Source organism: Mustela putorius, unplaced genomic scaffold (assembly GCF_011764305.1).
Source record: "Mustela putorius furo isolate JIRA1106 unplaced genomic scaffold, ASM1176430v1.1 tig00000174_pilon_pilon_pilon, whole genome shotgun sequence".
Lineage (NCBI taxonomy): Eukaryota > Metazoa > Chordata > Mammalia > Carnivora > Mustelidae > Mustela > Mustela putorius.
In genome coordinates, this window is record NW_025421304.1 from 672,308 (window position 1) to 698,838 (window position 26,531).

A 26,531-nucleotide genomic window follows, 5' to 3' on the forward strand; every position below is an offset into this window, starting at 1 on the left:
TGCTGGCAGAATTCGGAATGATTTTTATTTTCTTTGAGCTTTTCTATATTTTGCGATTGGGGCGGGCAGTCGGGGACAAGGGACAAGAAGTTACTACGCACATAAAACAACGAGGCTAATACACAAAAATAAAATTTAAGATAAATAAATACTAAAAGTGTTGGGGCTATTGGTAGCTCTCATAAAAACGTATTTCCAATTACCATAAACCAAAGAAATGAAGCCCTGGTATAAAAAGCCGCACAAATCTACACACACACACAGCCGTGCTCTACCTTTCCTCCACGGAGCTTCTCAAGCACTCACGATCCCACATCACGCACGTTCGCATCCATGTCCATAATGAAACAGAAGAAAAAGCACGTCCCCCAAATCCGCTCACACACGGTCTCACGGCCACACTCTGTCGCAAACAAATGTCTGGCCAACAGTCACATCACGCTACACTCCCAGTCCTTCACGGGCCCCTCCCACGGTCTCGGGAAACCAGCCGCACCCGTGCAGCCCCGCCGGCATCCTCCTCCAGCACCACAGGCAGCGGGTCCGCAGGCCCCTACTCCCAACCAGCACAAAGGGTCCCGGACTCAGAGCTCGCGGCCTCCCGGAGACTCACCAGCGAACCCGCGGAGATAGGCACAGTTCCACACCTCAGTGCCGCCCAAGTGGCACCGCCGGTGCGGACCGAGTCTGAGGAGCCTCTAAGGTCCGCGCCGGCTGTGCCTGAGGGCAGCACGAGCTTCGGTCCGTTAGACGCCGGCCAATGCTTCCCAGAGGCCCCCGCGGCTCACAGGCGGGGGCGGGTCGGCTTTCCTGCCGGCGAGTAGCGGGAATAATCTACCGCTGCGTTTAAGGACGTCCAGATCTGCCGAGGAGGTTCAGCTGAGTTTTGCTGCAGCTGCTTCGCTTGAGCCCGGCACTCCACTCGGAGCCCGGGAGTGCAACTTGGTGCTGAGAAGAATCTGAACGGGTGCACAACTTTAGGATACGAACTACATTTCCCAGAGGTCTTCACGGCCAAGTCAATTTTCTGCGAAAAGTCTCTTGCTCCTTATGGTTGGCTGGGTCTCCTGTTCCCGGGGTTATGGTGCAGGATCCGTGAAGGAAGCGCCGCTGAGTCGGTGTAGTTCCGTCTGGTCCAGGCCCCTCCCGGACTTCAGTGGGGTGAAGGTGGGCGAAAAAATTAGGGGTCCGTGGAGGGACTAGACGGGCCAGCTTGAGTCTCAAGCTTCTGGCGGCAGTCAGAAAAAGAGGAGTGGCGTTGTGTGACCGTGTGTGGGAGATATCGGCCGTGGAACTTGGGGTAGGGTGTCTGCGGAGTCGAGAGACTCTGAGATCCAGTGACTTTGGGGGTCATGCGAATTCGCGATCATCTGTGTGTCCATGGTCGCGGTGTATGTTCTTGTAACCGTTTGATTCGAATCCTGCGGTTTTTTCAGAGACCCTGTCCTTCTGTTAATTCTTTGTGTGTTTCTGCGTTTCTGACTGGCCCCTGTTACAATATTGAAACTTAAAGATTACCAATAAACCACAGTCACCAAGATATTAAATGGGAGGAATTTTAGAGCTCTGTGAATCCATATTACTGAAACACCCATGCTTTTTAATTCTGTGTTACTCCATATTCAGTGTGTGTTACATGGACAAAGGTGATACTGGTAATTTAGAAAGATACTGTTGAAGAGGGCAAAGACATGGAGCCATCAAATGGAAAGGTCATGTCGGGAGTGGAAAGTCTACGGGGGAAAGTAGAGAAATAACCAGGAGCAAAAACCTAAAAATCTAACAAAGCAGGCTATATGTCACTTCTGCTCCAAAGATCTCACTCTTTTTTTCAGCATTTCCTGTGCGTTTGGCTCTGACTCCAGAAAAATTAAAAAAACTATTGACCATGAAAATTGAAGACTGCAATAATTTTGCAGTAGAGACTAAAATGGAGAAAATATCTATGACAACACTAACCCAGTGTTTTTCTGCTATGGTATGTTCACAAAGAACAAAATGCTGCAGACTACAGCATGCTAAATATCAAGACCTTGTGGTTGTCGAAGGTATCAGAGAGGATTCTGACTCATAAGCTTACCATGAAGCTATATAAAGGCCACATGACTATGTTACCTCTAGGATGCAGTAGAAGATAGTCTTCCTTTCACTAGGCGATAAAGGGCATTTTTTTTTTCCAGAGTAGTGTGAATATATATCTAAGAAGGGACAAGAGACTCCCAAACACTGCATAAGACAGAACAAGTCCTCCAAATAAGTTTTGCTTGTCTTTTGTCTCTACCAATAGTAATTTTTTTCTGTCTACTGAATTATTATAAGAATTATTTTTGCGGGCGCCTGGGTGGCTCAGTGGGTTAAGCCGCTGCCTTCAGCTCAGGTCATGATCTCAGGGTCCTGGGATCGAGTCCCACATCTGGCTCTCTGCTCATCAGGGGGCCTGCTTCCTTTCCTCTCTCTCTGTGATCTCTTCCCTTCCTCTCTCCTACTGTGATCTCTCTCTGTCAAATAAATAAATAAAATCTTAAAAAAAAAAAAGAATTATTTTTGCTTATCATTTTATTTAGAGATGATAAAAGAACAGAATTAATTGTTCTGTGTCCGTCCAGCATCCTGATTTTTTTATGCTTGTAGATTTGTCTATTTCTCCTTTGATTTCTGTTAACTTTGCTTTACAGATTTTGAAGCTCTCTTATTGAATGATATATATTTTGAGTTGTGGTAACTTTTCTTATGGATTGATCCAACAGTCCCTTATAGAATTTTCTCCTTATAATAATTGCTTTTTTGTCTGGTCTATATTGATATTACTATAGTTTCACCATCCTTCTTTTGGTTAGTGCATGGTTTATCTCTTTCTACCCTTTTGCTTTTAACCTATTTTTTAAAGTGCATATGTTATTAAACAGCATTATTTTTAAAATAATGACAATCTTCTTTAATTTGACATATTTAGTGAATTTACATTTAATGTAGTTGGGTTTTGGTCTACCACTTTAGAATTTATTTACTTTTTTGGCCTAGCTTTTTTTTAATTTTAATTTTTTACTTGAGATCATTCTAGATTTGCATACAGTTGTAAGATATAATCCAGAAATCCCATGTGCCCTTTATCCAGTTTCTCCCAATGACAACATCTCCCAAAACTATATATAATATTATATATAATATCATAACCTGGATATTGACATTGACACAGTCAAGATTTAAAATATTTTCATCATTACAAAGATATTTCATGTGTCTTTTTATAGCCACCCCTACGTCATTTCTGCCCCCAGCCTCCTCTTTAAGGCCAGGCAACCCTTATCTGTTCTCTCATTAACCTTTCAAGAATATTAAATAAATGGAATGATAAAATATGTAATATAGGCATTGGTTTTTCATGCAGCATAATTCCCTGGAGATTCAGATATGTTGTTACATGTGTAAGTAATTCATTCCTTTTTGTTGCTGAGTAGTATTCAGTGTGAATGTACTACACTTTCTTCAATCAGTCATTGAAGAACATGAGTTGTTTTAAACTTTTGGCCATTATAACTAAAGCTGCTGTACACATTTGTGTAAAGTTTTTTGTGTGGACTAGATTTCGATTTCTTTTAGGTGAACACCTCGGAAAGGTTTTAGAAGGAATTTGTCAGTTTATACCAAAACACAGAAATGGAAAAAGAAAACCTCGAGATTTTGATTGCAATTGTGTTGAAAATACAGATGAATTTGGAAAGAACTGACATCCTTAAAATGGTGAATCTTGTGACCCCTGAACACAGTATATATCTCCATTTAGATCCTCTTTCATTTCTCTCAGGAATATTGTGTAGTTTTTGAAGGTAGTGAAATCTTTTGTCAGAATTATCCCCAAGTATTTCAGATTTTTTGATGCTATTGTAAATGGCATTTCTAAAAATTTTAATTTCCAGTTGTTCCTTGCCAGCATATAGAAATACAATTGATTTTTGTACGTTGCTCTTGTAGCCTGTTACTTTGCTAAGGTCACTTAGTGTTTCTACTACAATTTTGGAGGTTCCATTGGATTTTCTACATAGATGATCATGTCACCTATGAAAAAAGACATCGGTACCTATTCCTAATTGTTGGAAATAGTGATACCCATTTCTTTTCCAATTTTCAGGTACTACCCATAAAATTTGGTTGGCATATTAAGACTGATGATCACACATACACACACACACACACACATACACACATCCCAAGAGGGTATGAAAGTTTTATTACTCACATAATGAAGCTTCCTAGGAGAAGCAGGGTAGGCTTCACAAGAAAGTCTGCAAATGGTTTGCAAAAGCAAGGAACTGAAATTGGCAGGACTTGTGGGGTTTAAATCTGCAAGTGCCAAAGGCGGGAGCACCTGAGCTTGTGGGCACAAGAGGAAAGAGGAAGAGTGAGGCTTAAAAACCAGGAACTTCTGCCACTCTCCACGCTGCTTGCATGCTCCTTCTGTGCACGCCTGGTGAGGCAGCAGCTGAGGAGACTCTAGACCACCATGCAGCTGGCAAACAGCCCAAGGAATGAGTCAAGATTGAGAACAATGATCATATTCACTTGGAGGTGGTGAAATAGGATGGTCCTGTGGTGCAGTTTTAAGATTAAGAGGGCATACAATACTTAGTATAAATGAAAGCCTACTGTGAACAATAGGGTTTGTTAATGAGGTGAATTAGATTCTGATTTGACAGGCAGACAATCAGTGAAACAGACTCATCTGCACCGTTGGAAATGGATGATGAAAATATAATTGATGTGTTCTAACAGCAGACAGATCCCTAAAAAGGGATCTGCTACATTACTCCAGAACTGTGTTCCTCCAGACAAAGAAGACATCCTCAATTAGAAAAATGCAATTTGGTTCCACCACATCTTAACTGTTACCATATGGTTTTTCTGGTCTTTCATTTTCCTCTTCCCTATTCCCTTATTGTACATAAATTAGTGTACGTGCATGAGCATATTGCTTTAAAAAAAAAAAACCTAAATGCTAATTAACATCAAATGGAGATGGGCTGGGGAAAAATACTGGTTTTGTGAAAATACCCATTTCCATTAGTAATATGCTTTTCAGCTTTTATCTTTATATACTCTGTAAGTTATTTTGCTCTGTTTAACAAAAACAGAACAAAAATCCTTGTTTACCTTGTTTGATTGGATAATTTTAATGTTTTTCATTTATCATTGTTAAACCAAGGATAATTTTATAACTTCTTTGTACATAGCTGTTACATGTAAGGCAATCTGTCTTTAAGTTAGGATAAATTACTCTAAAAGAAATGAACCCTAGATAGTTTTCCCTTTGTGTCAAGGGTCTTGTTTAAAAAAAAAAATGTGTTTTTTTTTTCCAATCTGTGAGCAGTCAAACATCAAAAAATAGAATTAGACTCTTCATTACATTATCAAATCTGAATGCTGTTTCTTTTCTGATTTCACTGGCAAAAACTTTCAATACAAGGTTGGGGTACCAGGTGGTGGGTATTATAGAGGGCACGGATTGCATGGAGCACTGGGTGTGGTGAGAAAATAATGAATACTGTTATGCTGAAAATAAATGTAATTAAAAAATAATAAAAATAATAAAATTTAAATTTAAATTTAAAAAAAAAAAGATTGAATAGAAGTAGGGATATCTTTGCCCTGTATCTGATCTTAGAGGGAAAGTATGCAGTGTTGTTCCGTGAAATGGTAGTTGAAAGGTTTTTGCTAGATGGCTTTTTTTTTTTTTAAGATTTTTTTTTTTAATTTGACAGACAGAAGTCTCAGGTATGCAGAGAAGCAGGCAGAGAGAGAGAGAGAGAGAGAGAGAAAGAGAGGAGGAAGCAGGTTCTCTGCTGAGCAGAGAGCCCGACGTGGGGCTCGATCCCAGGATCCTGGGATCATGACCTGATCTGAAGGCAGAGGCTTAACCCACTGAGCCACCCAGATGCCCCTGCTAGATAGCTTTTAATTAGGAAGGTTTTTTTCTTTTCCTAGTAAGTGTGTTTATTAAAAATGGATGTTGATTTTTGTCAAATACTTTCCCTGCATCTATTAGATGGTAATACTGATTTTCTCTTTTTTCCCTTTACTTCAGTAATATAGTGAATTACACTGGGCCTCAAATCTTAAACCAATCTTAGGTTCCTGAGACAGACATCACCTGGCCATTGTGCATTATCATTTTTATATATTGTTGGATTCAATTTGCTAAAGTTTTATTAATAATTCATGAGGGATGTTTGTTTGTGGTTTTTGGGAGGGGGTAGTATTTTTGTCTAGATAACTCCTAGAGTGAGTTGAGAAGATTTCCCCTCTTTTCAGTATCCTGAAAGAGTATAGAATCATTTTTTTCTTCAAATGCTTAAGAGAATTTAAAATGTTTACTAGAAATTAAAATTAAATAGAAATGTGTAATAAAATTTAGCAGTGAAGCTATCTGGGACTGGTATTTTTATTTTTATTTTTTCAGGAAGGTTTTTAATTACAAATGCTATTTAATAGATATAAGGGCTAGTCAGGTTAACTACTTTCTTCTTCTAAATTTATTTATTTGACAGAGAGAGAGAGAGAGAATTCACAAGTAAGCAGAGAGGCAGGCAGAGAGAGGGGGTGGAAGTAGACTCCCAGCTGAGCAGAAAGCCCAATGTGGGGCTCCATGTGGGGCTCCATCCCAGGACCCTGAGACCATGACTTGAGCCAAAGGCAAAGGCTTAACCCACTAAGCCACCCAGGTGCCCCAGGTTAACTACTTTCTTTAGTAAGGTTTAATAATTCATGTCTGTCAAGAAATCTATTTCATCTAAGTTGTTTATTGGATTAAAGTTGCTGTGATATACTGTATTATCCTTTTAATGTTAGAAGCTGTAGTGATGGCACCTCTCTCGTTTCTGGTTTGCATTAGTTTGTTATTTCCCTTTCTTTCCTCTTCAGTATGGCTAATTTTATATTTATTACTCTCAAAGAATTACCTTTAGGTTGCATTGGTTTATCTTTATTTTTCAGTTTTCTATTTCATCGATTTCTGCTCTGATATTTATTATTTCCTTTGTTTTTCTTACTTGCATTATGTTTAATTTGCTCTTTTTCTGGTATGTTCAAGTGGAAAATGAAGTCATGGGTTTAAGACTTTGATTTCTTCTTTGCTAGTAGAGTATTTGATTCTATAAATTTCCTCCTGATTACTGCTTCAGTGGCATCCCATAATTTTTATGTTTTCATTTTCTTTTGGGTCAAAATACTTTCTAAAATCCACAGGTTATTTAAAACGTATGTTTTCAAATATTAGAGAATTATCCACATATTTTTTAGCTATTTATTTTTTTAAGATTTTTTTATTTGAGAGAGATCAAGCGAGAGCATGGGCAGAGGGAGAGGGAGAAGGAGACTCCCCGCTGAGTAGAGAGTCCCACGTGGGGCTGGATCCTGAGACCCTCAGATCATGACCTGAGCCAAAGGCAGATGCTTAACTGACCGAACCACCCAGGTGCCCCTCAGCTATTGATTGCTAATTCAGTTTCATTTTGGAAAGAGGTTTGTTTTGTGGTCCAGAATATATTCTTTGTATATGCCCCATGTACTCCTGAAAAAAATGAGTATTTTTTTTCATTTATTGGTCGTAGTGCCCTGTAAATATTAATTAGCTCAAATGACAGTGTTTTTCAAATGTTCTATGTTTTAGCTTATTTTCTTTCTACTTGTTCTAGAAATTATTATTTTTTAAGATTTTATTTATTTATTTGATAGAGATCACAGGTAGGCAGAGAGGCAGGCAGAGAGAGAGCAAGGGAAGCAGGCTCCCTGCCAAGCAGAGAGCCCGATGCGGGGCTCCATTCCAGGACCCTAGGATCATGTGACCTGAGCTGAAGGCAGAGGCTTTAACCCACTGAGCCGCTTAGGTGCCCCTCTAGCAATTACTGAGAGTGGTATTGGACTCTCTGATTTACCATTGTGGATTTTTCTTTTTCTTCCAGTTTAGTCAGTTGTTGTTTCATGTATTTTGAAAGTATTGTTAGATGCATAAACATTTATGATTGTTATTTTCTTTTGATGAACTGACCTTCATTATTATGAAATGATCTTCTTTATCCCTATATTTTTTGTTCTGAAATCTATGTTGTATACATTAATACAGCTACTCCAGTTTTTTTTTAACAGCTTTATTGAGATACAACTCACCTATCATACAATTCAAACTTTTAATGTGTACAATTCAATTTTTGGTATGTTACATTATTAAATTTTATATTAATATAAAATGTTTAACAAAATTTGCCATTTTAACATTTTTTAAGTGTAAAATTCAGTGGCATTAAGTGCATTCACAATGTTGTACAATCACCAATACTGTCTATTTCCAAAATTTTTATCATCCAAAATGGAAACTCTATAATCACTAAACATACTAAGCAATCAACTCTCAATCCCTCCTTCCCCACAGCTCCTGGTAACTACTATTTTCTTTCTCTATGAAGTTGCCTAATCCAAATATCTCATTTAAGCAGAATACAATATTTGTCCCTTTGTGTATGATTTATACTTTGTATAATTGTTTCAAGGTTCATCCATGTAGTAATGTGTTCTCAAACTTTATTCCTTTTTATGGCTGAATAGCATTCCATTGTATGTACATACCACATTTGTTTATCCATTCATCTGTTCATGGATACTTGGGTTGTTTCCACCTTTTGGCTATTTTGAATAATGCTATAATGAACGCTGGAATACAAGTATCTGTTCAAGCCCCTGATTTCAATTCTTTTGGGAGTGGAATTGCTAGGTCATATGGTAAACCTAAGCTTTAGAAGAACTGACGAACTGTTTTCTATAGCAGCTGCACCATTTTATATTCTTAACATCATCATACAAAGCTTTTAAGTTATACATGTCCTCATCAATATTTGCTATTTTGATAATACTGATCCTAGTAGGTATACAGTGGTATCTCATAGTTTTATTTGCATTTTTAATAATATTGAGCCTCTTTGTGTTTATTGGCCATTTTTATCTTCTTTAGAGAAATATAAATTCAAGTGTTTTGCTCATCTTTTAATTGGATTGTCTTCTTGTTGCGCTTTAGGAGTTCTTTATATACTGATATTAAATCCTTGTCAAATACATGATTTACAAATATTTTTACCCATTCTGTAGGCTCTTTTCACTTTCTTGATAATGTCCTTTGATAAGGTCCTTTCTTGTTAATGTTTTTAATTTTGAGGAAGTCTAATATATCTGGGTTTTTTTTCTCCCTTTGGTTGCTTGTGCTTTTGTTGTCACATCTAAGAAAAATCTGAGGTTATTCCAGCTTTCTCTACACAGCATTACCATGGTGTATTTCCATCCTTGTATTTCTAACTATTGGTAGAGTTCTATTTAACTTCTCAGAGGCAGCATGTGGTTGAGTCATACTTTTTCATCCCATCTGAAACTCTGGGCCTCTTAATTGGATGTTCAGTAAATTATATTTAGTCTGATAATTGATATAAGCCTTCCATTTTGCAATTTGTTTCCCATCTGGTTTTTGTTCCCTTCTCTAACTTCTTTTGGATTGAGTGATTTATGATAATTGGATTCCACTTTATCTTCCTTGTTGGACTATTAGCTATAACTTTTTATTTTGTTAGGTTAGTGGTTGCTGTAGGGCTTAGAGTGAAAATCTTTCACTTGTTACAGTGTTTGTTCAAGTGATACTATATTACTTCACAAAGAATGTAGGAACCTTGGGGGTATCTGGATGGCTCAGTCAGTTAAGTGTCTGACTCTTGAATTTGGGTTAGGTTGTGATCTCAGGGTTCAGAGATCGAGCCCCATGTTGGGCTCTGCATGCAGCGCGGAGTTGGCTTGTCCCTCTCCTTCTGTTCCTCTTCCCTGCTCATGTGTGCGCTCTCTCAGACGAATAAATAAATAAAATCTTAAAGAAAAAAAGAATGTAGTAAACTTAGGATAGTTTATTTCCACTTCTATAAGGAAATAAACATAGTTTATTTCCACTTCCTTCTCTTCTCCTGGCCTTTCTGCTATTGTTACTCTATGATTTCCATATATATCCAAAGCTACATTGTTTTTCTTTCAACAGTAACTTATCTTTTGGTGCGATTTAATTAATAAAAATGTCTTACATATTTACCCTACAGTTATCATCTCTAATGCTCTTCATTCCCTTGTGTAGATCCAGATTTCTATTTGTTATTCAATCATACATATATTTTAGCCTCTTGAGGTTGTCCTTCTGCTCATTAGTATTCTATTAGCGATTTTTTAAAGTTTATTTTGTCTATGTCTATCCCAGCACCTTGAAGAGCATCTGGCACACAGTTGGTGCTTTCTAATTAGATACCTCAGAGAAAAACTTCAATCACTATCCACATCCATTAGACTAGTGCTCAGGACCTGTCACACACACTATCCTATTACATTCTTACCCCACTCTCCACCAGTCAGTCCCTTTCTGTATAACACATTCTCTCAGGTAACACCACAAATGTCACACAATAATACAACCTTACACATGGTCACAGAAAACCAGCATACCCACCCTAACACCCAGAGTTTTATACAGAAACACACACAATGACAGAATCAAAGGGTCATGCAGCAACTCACAAAATTAGTTCTGTGATAGAACTTGTGGGGAGACAATAAATAAAAATTTAAAATACAAACGCTATTGTTCTAAGGGAGTATAGATCAGATTAAGGCGGTCAGAGAGGTGTGATCAGGGAAGGCCTTTGTGGAGGTGTGACATTAATATCTGAAAGGACAGAGTAAGGGAACTTTGAAGATACCCAGCAGAAGAGCCATTTTAGTAAGGGGCGGGGGGGACACATTCACACCCATAATCACCAAATCACAAATACAAGAACCGTACACAAAGGGTGACTCACTCCCTTCGGATCTTCAAGCTAACCCATTCCGAACCAAAAACGCCCTAGGGAAGGCGGAGCTGGGTGGAATTACAATGCACCTGCGCACTCTACTCTCTGCTCTCCCTGTCCCACACAGTTTTTTCGGGTACCCCAGCTCAACTGTAGGAGCACGTCCCTCACCCCGTTTGTGCGGACCGCACACACGAACCGCACCCCCTGCAGCTACTCGGCGTCTCTAAGTTCTCCGCCCCGTTGCAAAGGGAGGTGGACCAAGCACTTGTGCCTGCGCACTTCAGTCCCAGTCCGTCTAGTTGACGCTCGACCCGGTTCCTTTGGCGGACACCGGATCCGAGGTGAGATTTAGGCTCCCTCTGCAGGGCCTGGAACAGCCCGGCGTGGGGAGGACCCGGGGCAGAGGGGCTGCGTTACTAACCCCCGAACTGCGCCGCGCCAGTGCAGTCGGACTAGGCAGCGCCGCTTTTTTTTTTTTTTTTGTCTGGACTACATTTCCCAGTGGCCCCTGCGAGCACAGGGCCAGGCGGTCCCTTTGTGTCCTCCGGAGGCCCAGTCGCTTCTTTCCGGGCCCGCGGGGGTGGGTCCCCATCAGACTCTTAAGGCAGGAGGTGGGCCGGAATAGAGATTGCCCGAGCCTTCGGAGCAGGGACGGGGTCTTTCCGCAGTTGACTTCTGCAGGTAGGGAATGGGCTGAGGAGTGGGCTGTGGGTCACCCGGACGTCGGTTCCCAGGCCCTCGGTGTGACTCTAGGTGCGAGATGGTGGTTGGTTGTCATACAGCGTGAGGCTGTCATCTGATGTGACTGTGCACGTCGTATCTGTGACCGTGGGCGCAGGCGAGTCGATGGTTGGTGCTACAGAGTGTGAGACTGTGAGTGGGGGTGGGAGGGTATTGTGTCCCCCGTTGTTCCAGTACCCACGGCCTCTTTGTAACTGGAGTTGTTTGAGTGTAAACGTAGGTTGTGGTACCCTCGTGTTTGAGACTTGGAGCTACAGATGAGCGTGACGGGTTGAGACTGCCCATACCCATGGCAGACTGATTGTTCTGTGTGTAAGACCGTGGATGGCGCTGTAGTTTTTAAGAATGAGTAGGTGGGGGTACTGAGTGAGACTGTGTGCCACCAGTATCTTTTGAAGCTAGCCAGGTGATGCCATTGTGCCACCAAGTTTCAGAAGCACTAGTCTATTTATTGGAGAGAAGAAAGACTGGAGTCAGGAAGACCTTTGTTTGAACTGGGTACTGTTATTCATTAGTTGTGTGTCTTTATGTAAATGATTACATTCCTTGGGAGTCTTTATTTGTAAAAATCTAGAAAATCTATTGCTAAAATAACAAATTAGGCAGTGATTTAGTCATGGGTTAAATTGCATGCAAACAAATTTCTAGATCTCTCCCTTATGCTTTCTCTCTGTTGGAAGGAAGGGTGCAACAGAAGGAAAGAGAAGCTGAAAAATTCTAGGCTGGTGATTCTGGATGCTGCAAGGAAACCCTAGTTTTTCATGTTCTCTTCCCCATCTCAGTCATCTGAGGACACTGCCATTTCCCAAGAGAAGAGCTAAGAGGAGGAAAGAATGGCTGTTGGACTTCTTAAAGCCATGTACCAGGTCAGTTGGTGTTTTCTATTTCCTGAAATATTTTACTGCTCTTTATACTAAACAGATATTAACTTTGCTCTTGCTGAAACTTTCCTGGGTGAGTAATCATGTCACTTATTATATCCCTCCTGCAGCTGATTCCCACCTCATTCAGGATAAATGCCGAAGTCCTTGCCTTAGCCTTTAAGGCCGTACATAATCTGGTCCACTTTTTGAGCTCAGGTAATCACTCCATTTGTAACTCACTCACTCAGCTCTAGGCACACTAGTGTCCTTGTAGTGAGCTGAGTACATTTAAAAAAAAATTTTTTTTTTACCTGAATACATTCTTAACTCATAGACTTGTACTTGCTGTTCCCTCTGCCTGGAATGCTGTTCCCCAAGATACAGACTAACTTCTTCATTATAGATTCTGCTCAAACATTTATTCCCTCAACAAATTTTTATTGAGCACCTGTTGAGTAAAAAGGCTTAGTCCTTGGTCCTCTTCTCCACCTACACTCACTCCTTTGGTAATCTCATTCTGTCTCATGACTTCAGATGCCATCTATATGGCAACAATCACCAAATTATATATAGTCGAGACCTCTCTCCTGAAATCCAGACTTGTATATCCAGCTACCTACTTAGCATCTTCATTTGGTTGTATAATGATACCTCAAACTCAAATGTCTCAAACTTAGTGAAACAAGCCATTAGAAGTTTGGGGGCACAGAAGTGACATGATCTAATTCTCACTTAATAGAATCACTCTGGCTGCTGTTGAGAATAAACTGAATGGGACAAGGATAGAAATAGGGAAACCAATTAGGAATCTTTTACATATGTCCCTGTCTCAGGTACACAAGCTAAAAGTCTTCCATCATGAAGTTCTGGTTTGTTCTATGTTCAAAATATATCCAGAAGTTGACCACTTTTACTACCACACTGCTTCCATTCTGGTCCAAACTGTCATCTCTCATCTAGGTTATTGCTTTGCTCTTCTACTTTTTCTTTCTACTTCCACCCTTCCTCTCTTCTAGCCTATTCTCAACAGAGCAGTCAAAGTGATTCTGTTACACAAGTCATATTATATGATTCTTCATGGTAGGAATAGAAACAATAGAAAGTATATGACATTCTTTCAAGTATTTTAGCTGTAAGGGAATAAGAGAAAGGGTAGTAACTGAAGTGTGGTCAACAAGGTTTTTTTCAAGATGGGTTTATAGCTGTATTCTGATGTTTAAGATTCAGTAGAAAGGGAAATTTGAAGATGAAGAAAAGTGAAGAGGGGATTACTGGAACACTGCTTGAGTAGGAGGAGGACCTGAGGGCTAGTGGACAAGTGGAGGGGTCAGACTTTGCTAAGAAAGTGTTTGTTCGGGGCACCTGGGTGGCTCAGTGGGTTAAGCCGCTGCCTTCGGCTCAGGTCATGATCTCGCGTCCCGGGATTGAGTCCCGCATCGGGCTCTCTGCTCGGCAGGGAGCCTGCTTCCTCCTCTCTCTCTCTCTCTGCCTGCCTCTCTGCCGACTTGTGATCTCTCTCTGTCAAATAAATGAATAAAATCTTTAAAAAAAAAAAAAAGAAAGAAAGTGTTTGTTCATATAGCAAGTTAGAGCATGTTGGGACAGTGCAGATAGATGTGTAGATGTTGTGGGAGTTTGTAGAAATTCCCCTAGAATGGATTTTGGTTTTTGAGTGAAACAGAAAGCAAGATCATTGGTAAGGATGAGGAAAAAAGGTATTGAAGATTTGAGGAGAGAGGGAAGGTATGAAATGGTCATTTAGAGGAGTAGGGACATGAATGGACTAGAGAAATGTATCATAAAAGGATTTGGGGCCTCTTGAGGTTCGTGTCATGAATTTAAAGTAAGACCAGTTAACATGATTGGTGTAATTTTCTCCAGGAAATTACAGTGGTTCAAGGTACAGAAATAGAGTATGCTGAGAGATGGCAGTGGTTTAACCAGGTTGGTAAGGGCAGGGAAGTCCAGGGTATATCCATGGGGTGATTATAACAAATGGTTGTGCTAGGAAGTGAAAACATGGTAAGTCAGTGATTTGTAGGTTCTAGTGGGGTCAAAGAATTATCCTAATTGGGGTACCAGAGGACAAAAGTTGGAATATAGGAGGTAGAAGTCAGAAAGGGAGAGTTGAGATTAGGGAGGGTTTGCTACTTACTGGTAATGACAAAGTCTGGGGCATGGCATTGGAAGTGAATGACTATTGAAGTGTGGAGGACAACACTACAGGAGGAAAGAAGGGACATAGAACTGGGAGGCCTGGTTGTTGGGAGGATTATTTATATAGATATTGAAATGACCAAATATTATGTATGATAGGAGTAGCATTGGAGAGAGTGACAGTGAGCCAGGTGCTGAAGTGTTGAAGGAGTGACAGAGTATTGGTATCTCCCAGGAACTGGTAGACAACTAAAACAGGGAGGGATGATGGAGTCTGATTTCATGAGATTTAAAACTAGGGGTCTTTCAGGGAGGTGGGAGGAGTAATGGTCTAAAAATAAATGTAAGGAGCAGAGACATCACCTGCCTTACCTCCAGGTGCTGTGGTACAAGGAATGTGGGAAATAAAAACACTCACCACATGACAGGGCTTCAAGGGAAGTAGTCAGTCCTCTCAGCAAGGAGCCATATTTCTATGCAGGCAGAAAGGTGAAGAGAACGGTTGACTTTCTTCATCCTGGTTTAATTATAATTATGAATGGATTTTGAAACCAAGTATTTGGTTAGAGATCAACATTTTATTTTTATTTTTTTTAATTCCAGTGTAGTTAACTTACAATGCTATATTAGTTTTCAGGTGTACAATATAGTGATCTAATGGTTCTATATATTACTGGGTGTGCATCAAAACCAGTGCTTTCCTAATCCCCTTCACCTATTTCACCTATCTGCCTCCCCCCACCTCCCCTCTGGTAACCATCTGTTTGTTCTCTATAGTTAAGGATCTGTTTTTCGGTTTATCTTTCTTTTCCCCGCTTTGTTCATTTGCTTTGTTTCTTAAATTCCACACGAGTGAAGTCATATGGTATTTATCTTTCTCTGACTTATTTCACTTAGCATTATACTCTCTAGCTCCATTCGTGTTGTTGCAAATGGCAAGATTTAATTCTTTTTTATGGCTGAGTAATATTCCATGGTGTGTGTGTGTGTGTGTGTGTGTGTGTGTGTGTGTGTAGAGAAAGAGAGAGAGAGGGGTCAAATATTTTTAAGAGATCATTTGTTAGAGATCAGGTATTTTAAAGTAATAATTTAAAGTTCCTTATGTTGATGCCATTATTTTCATTAACTTTCATTAAAAGAATCATTGAGGGGTGCCTGGGTGGCTCAGTGGGTTAAAGCCTCTGCCTTCAGCTCTGGTCATGATCCCAGGGTTCTGGGATCAAACCCCGCATCGGGCTCTCTGCTCAGCGGGGAGCCTGCTTCCTCCTCTCTCTCTCTGCCTGCCTCTCCGCCTACTTGTGATTTCTGTCTGTCAAATAAATGAATTTAAAAAAAAAGAATCATTGAAAAGTGTATGTCATATATTAAAAAATAGTTATACATTTATTATATATATTTATATAAGGTAAGGAAAACATTTTTGGAAGCATATATGGCATATGAACCAAACTCTTAACAGGAACAATATATGAGGGATGTTATTGCAATATATGAGGGATGTTATTGGTAGGGCAGAGATGAAGAAATTCACAAACTATTTCACATTATAAATAAGAAAAAGTTACTGAGTGTTGTAAAACACATTTTAAAAAATAACTTTGAAAAAAATAAAGAATTTTTTAAAGATTTTATTTATTTATTTGAGAGAGAGAGACAGTGATAGCAAGAGAGAGCACAAGCAGGGAAGAGAGGGCGAAGCAGGCTCCCTGCTGAGCAAGGCTCAATCCCAGGACCTGGGATCCCAGGATCCCATCATGACCTGAGCTGAAGGGAGATGCTTAACTGACTGAGCCACCCAGGCACCTCTGTAAAACACTTTAATAATTTATATTCTGTAGAGACAGTTTAACTATGACAAAATTGTATGAAATACCCAATAAATGTTTTCTTGCCTTGACAGATTCACCTCTTCTAAAAATTATATACACACACAAACACATGTTAGCTTTCATCAGCAGGCAGTCACATTATAGCAAACTAATATCCAGCTGAATCACAGCATAGCTCCAAATTTTAAGCACTTTGCCCATTTTAAGAACACACATTTCTTTTTTTTTTAAGATTTTATTTATTAATTTGACAGAGAGAGAGAGATCACAAGTAGACAGAGCAGCAGGCAGTGGGGGTTGTGGGGGAAGCAGGCTCCCTGCTGAGCAGAGAACCCGATGCAGGACCCTGAGATCATGACCTGAGCTGAAGGCAGAGGCTTAACCCACTGAGCCACCCAGGCACCCCCACCCATTTCTTTATACAAAATTTTAAGTACTCTGGGTTAAAGTATTTGAATTTTAATAGAATCGATGATCTGCTGTCCTTGGTCTAGCACAATTTTCAGAGATATAGCAAGAACTTTCTGGTCTCCCTCTCTCTCTCTCTCTCTTTTTAAAAATTTATTTATTTATTTGAGAGAGAAAGAGAGCATGCACAAGGGGAGAGGCAGAAGGAGAGAGACTACAAGCTGAGCACAGAGCCTGACAATGAAACTCAATCTCAGGACCCTGAGATCATGACCTGATCAGAAACCAATAGTGGGATGCTTAATTCACTGTGCCACCCAGGTACCCCAGCACTTCCTGGTCTCATTTTTGATCCTTTCATAGTTTCTTGAACTCTTCAAACCGATCATTCATTAATTCAGTTTATTCAGCAAATATTTGAATGCCTCATGTGTGCCAAATACTGTCCTATAACTAGGGCTATAACAGTGAGTAAAGCAAAAATGTATTCTGCCCTCATGGACTTCACATTTTTTTTAAGACTTTATTTATTAGACAGACAGAGAACACAAGCAGGCAGAGAGGCAGGCAGAGAGAGAGGGGGAAGCAAGATCCCTGCTGAGCAAAGAGCCCTATTCAGGGCTTGATCCCAGGACCCTGAGATTATGACCTGAGCCAAAGGCAGGGGCTTAACCACTTAGCCACCCAGGTGCCCCTGGACTTGACATTTTAGTGGAGGTTGGGAGCACACAATAACAAAATAATTAAGTGCCATGGCAAACAACAAAGGAGGGTTAGGGAAATACAGAACAGGAGTAAGAGCTTGCTATTTTAATACAGAATGATCTGAGAAGTCCAAAAGGCCCGAGAGGGAACGTGTTTGACTATTTTGATTTGAGGATGTAATATCAGGGAAAGCACAGTATACCTAGGGCAAAACAAGTAAGGTGTATATGGTAAGAGATGAAGTTATTTCACTTATTTCATTTCAGGAGTTGGTAACCTTCAGAGATGTGGCTGTAGATTTCTCGCAAGAGGAGTGGGACTGTCTAAATTCTTCTCAGAGGCATCTGTATAGTAATGTGATGTTGGAGAACTACCGGATCTTGGTGTCCCTAGGTAAGGATATCTTATCCTTGTAAAATTGAGCTTCTGCTCATAAGGGCCTCTTTGCTACCATTATTGTGAATCTTTGGGTGGCATCCTCAGTGCTTGGCTGAAGTCGCTGTGCCAAAGTAATGGTTTAATATTTGTAAAGTTGCCAGTAGATGGGTCTGTTATTAATCTATGTTGGAAGCTTCAGCTTTCCTGTAATTTGAATACACATCCTTTATATATTTTTCTCTGGCTTACTGTAAACTCCCTCTTCCCTGTTGATCAGATTGGTTATAAATTATGGGATATCCTCTGCATGACCAGATTGTTTCTTTTCATACATGCAGGACTTTGCTTTTCTAAGCCAAATGTGATATTATTGTTGGAACAAGGGAAAGAGCCCTGGATGGTGAAGAGAGAGCTGGCAAAAGGCTTGTGCTCAGGTGAGTGAAGAGGAAATAGGCAGGCAAAAACCTCTGGAGATGATGGCTCAGCCTGACTTAGAGGTATCACCTCTTCATTCTTTGTTGGCATGTTCTCTGATGTTCTAGGTCTTACTAGAAACTTGGGCCTTTTAATGTTCTCTCCCATTTATTCTTCATGGTCCCTCCTTTAATAATTTGCTCCCTCCTTTCTAAAAACTCATTTATCTATTCTGAGTCCCATTCCTTCCCAGTTTCATAAGTCTCTTCCAGTCTTTTAATCTTTTCCTAATCTGATAAACTTTTTGAGCTGTACAGACAGCTGTAACTAAAGGGCTAGATTCAAGTCTTGATTCTTACGTGCAATAAAATTCTAGGCAAGTTACTTAACCTCTCTACTTTTATTTTGTTATCTGTAAAATGGGATATACTTCTTTTTTAAAATTTCTTTTCAGTGGGCGCCTGGGTGGCTCAGTGGGTTAAGCCACTGCCTTCGGCTCAGGTCATGATCTCAGGGTCCTGGGATCGAGTTCCGCATTGGGCTCTCTGCTCAGCAGGGAGCCTGCTTCCTCCTCTCTCTCTCTGCCTGCCTCTCTGCCTACTTGTGATCTCTCTCTGTCAAATAAATAAATAAAATCTTTAAAAAAATTTCTTTTCAGTGCTCCAGAAGTCATTGTTTATGCATCACATCCAGTGCTCCACACAATACATGCCCTCCATAATGTCCACCACCAGGCTCACCCAGCCTTCCATCCCCTCCCCTCCAAAACCTTTTGTTTCGCAGAGTCCACAGTCTCTCATGGTTTGTCTCCCCCTCCAATTTCCCCCCAACTTACTTCTCCTCTTCATCTCCCCATGTCCTCCATGTTATTCCTTATGCTCCAAAAATAAGCAAAACCATATGATAATTGACTTTCCCTGCTTGACTTATTTCACTCAGCATAATCTCTTCCAGTCCCGTCCATGTTGATACAAAAGTTGGGTATTCATCCTTTCTGATGGAGGCATAATACTCCATAGTGTATATGGACCATGTCTTCTTTATCCATTTGTCCATTCAAGGGCATCTTGGTTCTTTCCACGGTTTGGCAACTGTGGCCATTGCCACAATGAACAATGGGATACAGATGGCCCTTCTTTTCACTACATCTGTATCTTTGGGGTAAATACCCAGTAGTGCAATTGCAGGGTCATAGGGTAGCTCTATATTTAATTTATTAAAGAATCTCCACACTGTTTTCCAAAGTGGCTGTACCAACTTGCATTCCCACCAACAGTGTAAGAGGTTTCCCCTTTCTCCACATCCTCTCCAACACATGTTGTTTACTATCTTGTTAATTTTTGCCATTCTGACTGGTGTAAGGTGGTATCTCAATGTGGTTTTGCTTTGAATCTCCCTCATGGCTGGTGGTGATGAACATTTTTTCATGTGTCTATTAGCCAATGTGTATGTCGTCTTTGGAGATATACTTTTAAAGTGCTTAAACAGTTCCCTTCTCATATTGTGAACTCAAAGGCTGTTAGTTGTTATTGTAGTAGTAGTAGTGTAGTAGTGTCTCTCCAAATGCCTTGTTTTTCTTTTAATGGTAAGTTCATTCATTCTTTCATTCCTTTCATCAACATTTATTGAATTTTTGAAGATTACATGCAAGATTCTAGAGCACTATGTATTTGTAGAAGTTATCAAACAATTGATGGGCCAGTAGCAGAGATACAATATTAAACTATAAATGGCATATGTGAGAAGAAAGCTCACACAAGGAAGCTCAGAGAAAGAGGTGAGAGGCCAAAGAGTCTGGGTAACTGAGAAGATTATGGTCTCTATATAACACAGATGAGACGCTAGAAAACATTTGAGAGAGAATAAATTAAGAGTTTAGGTTTGTGGCATAGGAAGGAGTTTTAGTTAGACATAGGAAGCATTAGGTAAAACAGAAGACTAAAGTTAAAAGGAAAATGAGTATTACTGTAAATATCTCTGTCAGTATCACTCAACTCACCCCCCCCCAGTATTCCTCCCTAGTCTTTTATGTTCTTGTTCAATTTTTTAAAAACAATATTTGATATGAAACTGTAGTGTCAAGGAATATATGATTAAATTTTGTTAATTATTATTACTAAATAAATCATACATACATGAATGTATATTAGCATATGTATATGGTTTAAATAGTAATAGAACAAAACCCATGTACCTACTTCTTAGCTTAAGAAATAGAAAATTATTGGGGTGCCTAGCTGGCTCAGTTGGTAGAGCATGCCCCATGTTGGGTATAGAGATTACTTAAAAAAAAGGAAATAAGAAATTGTCAATGCCATTATAGGCCTTTGAGGGCTCCCTAATGATAAACCATTACCCACCCATGGCCCATCCTACCCCTGACCAGAGAAACCATTATTCTACAATTTTGCTTATCTTTTCTTGACTTTTCTTAATAGTTGTGCCATTACCCTTAAACAAAATATGATATTTGTGTATTTTAACTTTTTACATCTGAAAAGATGTGGGGCATATAATTCTGACTTTTTTTTTTTCAACTCAAAATTATATTCCTGAGGGGTGCCTGGGTGGCTCAGGGGGTTAAGCCTCTGATTTGGCTTAGGTCACGGTCCCAGGGTCCTGGGATCAAGCCCCATGTCGGACTCTCTGCTCAGCAGGGAGCCTGCTTCCTCCTCTCTCTCTGCCTGCCTCTCTGCCTACTTGTCAACTCTGTATGTCAAATAAATGAATAAAATCTTAAAAAAAAAATTATATTCCTGAGGGGGGTCTGGGTGGCTCAGTCAGTTAAGCATCTGACTCTTGATTTTGGCTCAGGTCATGATCTCAGGATTGTGAGAGTGAGCTCTGAGTCGGGCTCTCTCAGTGGAGAGTCTGCTTCTCTCTCGCTCTCTGCCCCTCCCCTCACTTTTAGTTTTCTCAATTGTTTGCTGTGCTGGATTTTATTTATTTTTTTTTCAGAAGGTTTTTATTTTGTTGTAGTCTCAGGAATTTATTTTTCCTTTTATTTCCCATCCCTGAGAGGACCTATCTAGAAAAAAGTTGCTCAGCCTTTGTCAGAGAAATTACTGTCTGTGCTCTCCTGTAGGATTTTTATGGCATCAGACTTCACATATAGGTTTTTAATCTATTTTGAGGTGTTTTTTTTTTTTTTTGGTGTGTGTATGCCATAAAAAAGTGGTCTAGTTTCATTCTTTTACATATTGCTGTCTAGTTTTCCTAACAACATTTGAAGAGACTCCCTTTTTCCCATTGGATGGTCTTTCCTGCTTTGTCAGAAATTGACCATATAATTGTGGTTTCATTCTGGATTTTCTACTCTGTTCTTTTGATCTATGTGTTTGTTTTTGTGCTGATACCATATTGTTGGTTTTTTTTTTTTAAGATTTTGTTTTTAAGTAATCTCTACACCCAACGTGGTGCTCAAATTTTTACAATACTCAGATCAAGAGTGGCATGCTCTACCAACTGAGCCAGCCACGTGCTCCTGGTATCATACTCTTTTGATTATGACAGCTTTGTGAATTACTCAAGTCTGGAATTGTGATGCCTCCAGCTTTGCTTTGCTTTTTCTAGGTTGCTTTGACTTTTTGAGTTCTTTTATGGTTCCTTACACATTTTAGGATTATTTTCTCTACTGTGAAAAATGCTGTTGGCATTTTTATAGGGATTGCATTAAATGTATAGATCGCTTTGGTCAATATAGACATTTTAACAGTATTTTGTTCTTCCCATCCATGAGCACGAGATATTTTCTTTGTGTTATCTTCAGTTTCATTCATCAGTATTTATAGTTTTCAGAACCCAGGTCTTTTACCTTTTTGGTTAGGTTTATTTATAGGTGTCTTACTACTTTTGATGCAATTGTAAATATGATTGTTTTCTTAATTTCTCTTTCTGCTATTTCATTTTTTTAAAAGATTTTATTTATTTATTTGACAGAGATCACAAGCAGGCAGAGAGACAGGCAGAGAGAGAGGAGGAAGCAGGCTCCCTGCTGATCAGAGAGCCCTATGCGGGGCTCGATCCTAGGACCCTGGGATCATGACCTGAGCCGGAGGCAGAGGCTTTAACCCACTGAGCCACCTAGGTACCCCTCTGCTATTTCATTTTTGGTGTATGGAAATGCAACAGATTTCTGTACATTTGGTATCCTGCAACATTTATAGTCACTACTGAATTCATTTATCAGTTTTAGCAATTTTTTGGTGGAGTCTTTTGGATTTTTATATTATATATAGTATCATGTCATCTAATAGTGAAGACATTCTTTTCGATTTGGATGCTTTTTATTTCATGTAGTTTTGTGTGATGATAGCAGGCATTCTTGCTCACTTTTGGTCTTAATGAGAGTGCTTTCATATTTTGTTATTAATAACTCTGATATTTAGAGGTTTTTGGGGTCTTTTTGCTTCTGTTTGCTAGAGTTTCATTATAGAAAGCTTTTGAAAGGCATCTGGGTGGCTCAGTTGGTTGGGCGTCTGCCTTTGACTCAGGTCATGGTCCCAGGGTTCTGAGATTGAGCCCCACATTGGACTCTTTGCCCAGTGGGAAGCCTGCTTCTCCCTCTCCCTTTGCCTGGAGCTCCCCCTGCTTGTGCTATCTCTGTCAAATAAATAAATAAAATCTTCAAAAAAAAAAAAAAAAGAAAGAAAGCTTTTATGTTTTAACAAATGTTTTTCCAGCTCTGTAGATGATTAGATGGTTTTTAGTTTTTCATCTGTTAACATGGTGAATTACATATTACATTTTTAATGTTGAACTAACTTTATAGACCTGAAACAAACCCATTTATCTCTTTTTCATTCATGGCTACTTGCTGTTTGCCAATATATTTTTTAGGTTTTTTGCATCTACAGTAATCAGTGAGTAATGTTGAAGTTCAATTTTTCCTTCATGTACTCTTCTTGTCAGATTTTGGAATCAAGATATTAGTCTCTTAACATTTATTGGTGGGTATTCCTCTTTTTTCCTCCTTAGAATAATTTGTGTAAAATCAAAATTCTGTTTTTTGAATGGTAGAACTTTGTTCATCTTGACCTGTGATTTTTCTTATGAAAAGAATTTAAACAACTAATTCAATTTGTTACAAGATCCTTTTTCTCTTATAATCATGGAGTTGTAGTATTTTTCTAAGAATTTTTATGTCTTATGTAAATATTCAAATTTATTATATAAAGTTATCCATTATCTTCTCTTATCTAAAGTTGGCATTGTTTGTAATTATAACCTATTTTTTTCTTCCAAAAAGAATCAAAATTTTTCATGGATTTCTCTTTTTTTTTTTTTTTTTTTTGTATTTTCAGACACTTTTCACTTTACTGATCCTCTCTAGTTTATCTTTTTAAAAATTTCATGGGGGTGCCTGGATGGCTCACGTCATGATCCCAGAGTCCTGGGATTGAGCCCCACATCAGGCTCTCTATTCACAGCCTGCTTCTCCATCTCCTCTGCCTGCTGTTCCCCCTGCCTGTGCTCTCTCCCTCTGTCAAATAAATAAAAATCTCTTTTAAAAATTTCATTTATTTATCTTCTTTATTATTTAATTCTTCCCTTGTTTGTTTATGCTAAACTTTTTTAACTTCTAAACTTTCTAAACTTCTTCCTTTGTTTATTCTAAACTTTTTTTATTCTTTTTTTTTTAAGATTTTATTTAATTATTTGACAGAGCTAGATCACACGTAGGCAGAGAGACAGGCAGAGAGAGAGAGAGGGAAGCAGGCTCCCTACTTAGCAGAGAGCCCAATGCGGGTCTCAGTCCCAGGACCCTGAGATCATGACCTGAGCCGAAGGCAGCGGCTTAACCCACTGAGCCACCCAGGTGCCCCTCTAAACTTTTTTTTAAAACGATTTATTTATTCGATAGAGAGAGAGAGAGAGATCACAAGTAGGCAGAGAGGCAGGCAGAGAGAGAGGGAGATGCAGGCTCCCTGCTGAGCCGAGAGCTCGATGTGGGGCTTGATCCCATGACCCTGGGATCATGACCCAAGCCAAAGGCAGAGGTTTTAACCCACTGAGCCACCCAGGCGCCCCAATCTTTTTTTAACTTTTAAAGTTAGATAATTGATTGTTTTTGAGGATCTCTCTTTTCTATTTTAAGCACTTAAGACTTATGAACAGAGGCACCTGACTGGCTCACTCAGTGGAGCATGTGACTCTTGATTTTGGGATTGTGAGTTCAAGCCCCATACTAGGTATAGTGATTACTTAGAAATAAAAATTTTTAAGACCATATTAGGAATATATTCCACATATATGATATGTTGATATCATGATATGTTGATAGGTTGTATTTTTGTTATCATGTATATCTAAGCATTTTCTAATTTCCATTGATTTTTTTTGCAGACCCATGAATTACTTGGGATTTTTAGGTTCCAAATTCAAGTTTTTGCTTCTTTAACTGCACTGTAGTTAGAGAATATGGTCTATTTAATTCAAATTCTTTAAAATTTATTTTATGTCTTAGTGGTTAATTTTGATAAATAGTTGGTATGTCCTAGGAAATAATATCTTTCTGGTTGTGCAATATATAGCATTTGATATATGTCCTTTGAATTAGCTCATTAATTTTGCTGATCAAATCTTCTGTATCATTGATTTTATTTTTTGTATCATTGATTTTTTAAAAAATCTCTGAGAAGTCAATTATAGGAAGACTTGTCCAAAAACTCTAATGGTGAATACATAATTTTTGGGGTAATTCTGACAATGGTTTTTTATATTTTAAAAGTATTTTATTAGGTCATATGTTTTTGGAATTGTTTTATTTCTCTGGTAAACTCCTCCATATATTATTGTTACCCTCTTTAAATCTAGTGATGGTTTTCCCCTTAACTATATTGCTTGATATTAGTGTAGCTATACTAGCCTTCTTTTGTTAATACTTCCTTGGTATAGTTTTTCTATTCCTCTACTCCCTTACTTTCTGTGTTTCTCTTATAAAGAGTATTTATAGCTAAAGAGATTTTTAGTCTACGCTGATAATCTGTATCTTTTAACTAAATGATGATAATTACATATTTTGGTATTATTGGTAGAATTGGACTAATTTACACCATCTTATTTTCTTTTATAAATTATTTTCCTATATTTTGTTTCTTGACTTTTACTCCATCTGCTATTCTTCTATTGGTTAGCTTAAAAAATTTAACATTTATGGGACATCTGGCTAGTTCAGTCAGTAAAACATATGACTCTTGATCTTAGGGTTGTAAGTTTGAGCCCCAGTTTGGCTGTAGAGATTACTTGAAAATAAAATCTTTTTTTTTTTTTTTTTGATTTTTTTTTTTTGAAAATAAAATCTTAAAAAAAAAAGTTAACATTAATAATCACCTTAACAAAGTCTAAAATTAATCCTTACCTTTATTTTCCTTCCTTAAAAATATAAGAACTTTAGAATGATTTAATTTCACTTATCCTCATTTCAGTTTTTTTAATCCCATAAATCATTTCATTTTATGAAGTTACAAATTTAGACCATTATTTTGTTCAGTTAGTGTTGTTTAGATTTACCCATGTTTCATTTTCTTCTTTCATCATTCCTTTCTATATCCCAGAACTTTTTCCTGTGTCAACTCCTTTATCAATAAATATACTATTTATACAGTCTATTTTGTTATTATTAATTTATTCATTTGTTTGGTGTACTTATTTTGCTTTCATGCATATAAATTGACAGCCATTATTTTTATCAGCACCTTAGAGATACCACTCCATACTTTTTTGGCTTCTATTGTTGGTATTAAGATGTCAGTTTTCATTAATATTTTCTTCCTTGCTTCTTTTAAAAACTACCTTCTCTTTGCCCTTGTTATTCTGTATTTTCACCATGACATATCTAAATTAAATAACATTTTAATTGCTCTACTTGGGATTATGGTTCTGATATCTGACCATTCAGGTCTTAATAGGTCCTAGGTAATGATCAGTGGTTATTTTTTCACATATTATCACTTCCCTATTCTCTATATTTTCTTTTCCTAAGACTCCAGTTAGATGTGGCTAAGACCTTCTTTCTCATTAGGGTTAAACTAAGGGTGTTAGCTTCAGTTGCCCCTTACTTACTTAAAAGTACCTTCTGGAGTCTTTTTGACTTCTGGAAGTTTACCTTAATGTCTTGCCAGCTTTGCAACACATCTAAAAAGATATTTTCTGTATTTTACATAACATCTTATGTT

The 26,531-nt window shown here is 38.6% G+C and overlaps 2 protein-coding genes and 1 long non-coding RNA gene across 10 annotated transcripts in view; 1 reads left to right on the top strand and 2 right to left on the bottom strand.

Annotated features, from left to right (window-relative positions):
* ZNF569 (zinc finger protein 569) overlaps positions 1–1,001 on the bottom strand; it is a 50,214-nt gene extending 49,213 nt beyond the window's left edge. For 2 of the 3 annotated variants that reach the window (XM_013062725.2, XM_013062726.2), the window contains exon 1: positions 614–1,001. The gene's annotated coding sequence lies outside the window, so the exon portion shown is untranslated. The remainder of the gene's footprint in view (positions 1–613) is intronic. The other variant, XM_004764991.3, reaches the window with a different exon arrangement.
* Positions 1,002–11,121: 10,120 nt separating this feature from the next.
* The window catches only part of ZNF570 (zinc finger protein 570), a 35,100-nt gene continuing 19,690 nt past the window's right edge, over positions 11,122–26,531 (top strand). Inside the window, exons 1-5 of one of the 6 annotated variants that reach the window (XM_013062775.2) lie at positions 11,436–11,540; positions 12,281–12,466; positions 12,592–12,679; positions 17,829–17,955; positions 18,279–18,374. In XM_013062775.2, coding sequence (XP_012918229.1) covers positions 17,922–17,955; positions 18,279–18,374 — 130 coding nt within the window. In that variant the 5' untranslated portion in view covers positions 11,436–11,540; positions 12,281–12,466; positions 12,592–12,679; positions 17,829–17,921. Of the gene's footprint in view, positions 11,201–11,431; positions 11,541–12,280; positions 12,467–12,591; positions 12,680–17,828; positions 17,956–18,278; positions 18,375–26,531 lie in introns of those variants that run through there. The other 5 variants (XM_013062772.2, XM_013062771.2, XM_013062770.2 and 2 more) reach the window with 5 other exon arrangements.
* Positions 11,540–26,531, bottom strand: part of LOC123391030 — a 39,400-nt gene continuing 24,408 nt past the window's right edge. Inside the window, exons 2-3 of the long non-coding RNA XR_006605671.1 lie at positions 15,039–15,137; positions 11,540–12,044 (exon numbers count right to left, since the gene is read on the bottom strand). This is a non-coding gene — a long non-coding RNA (uncharacterized LOC123391030). The remainder of the gene's footprint in view (positions 12,045–15,038; positions 15,138–26,531) is intronic.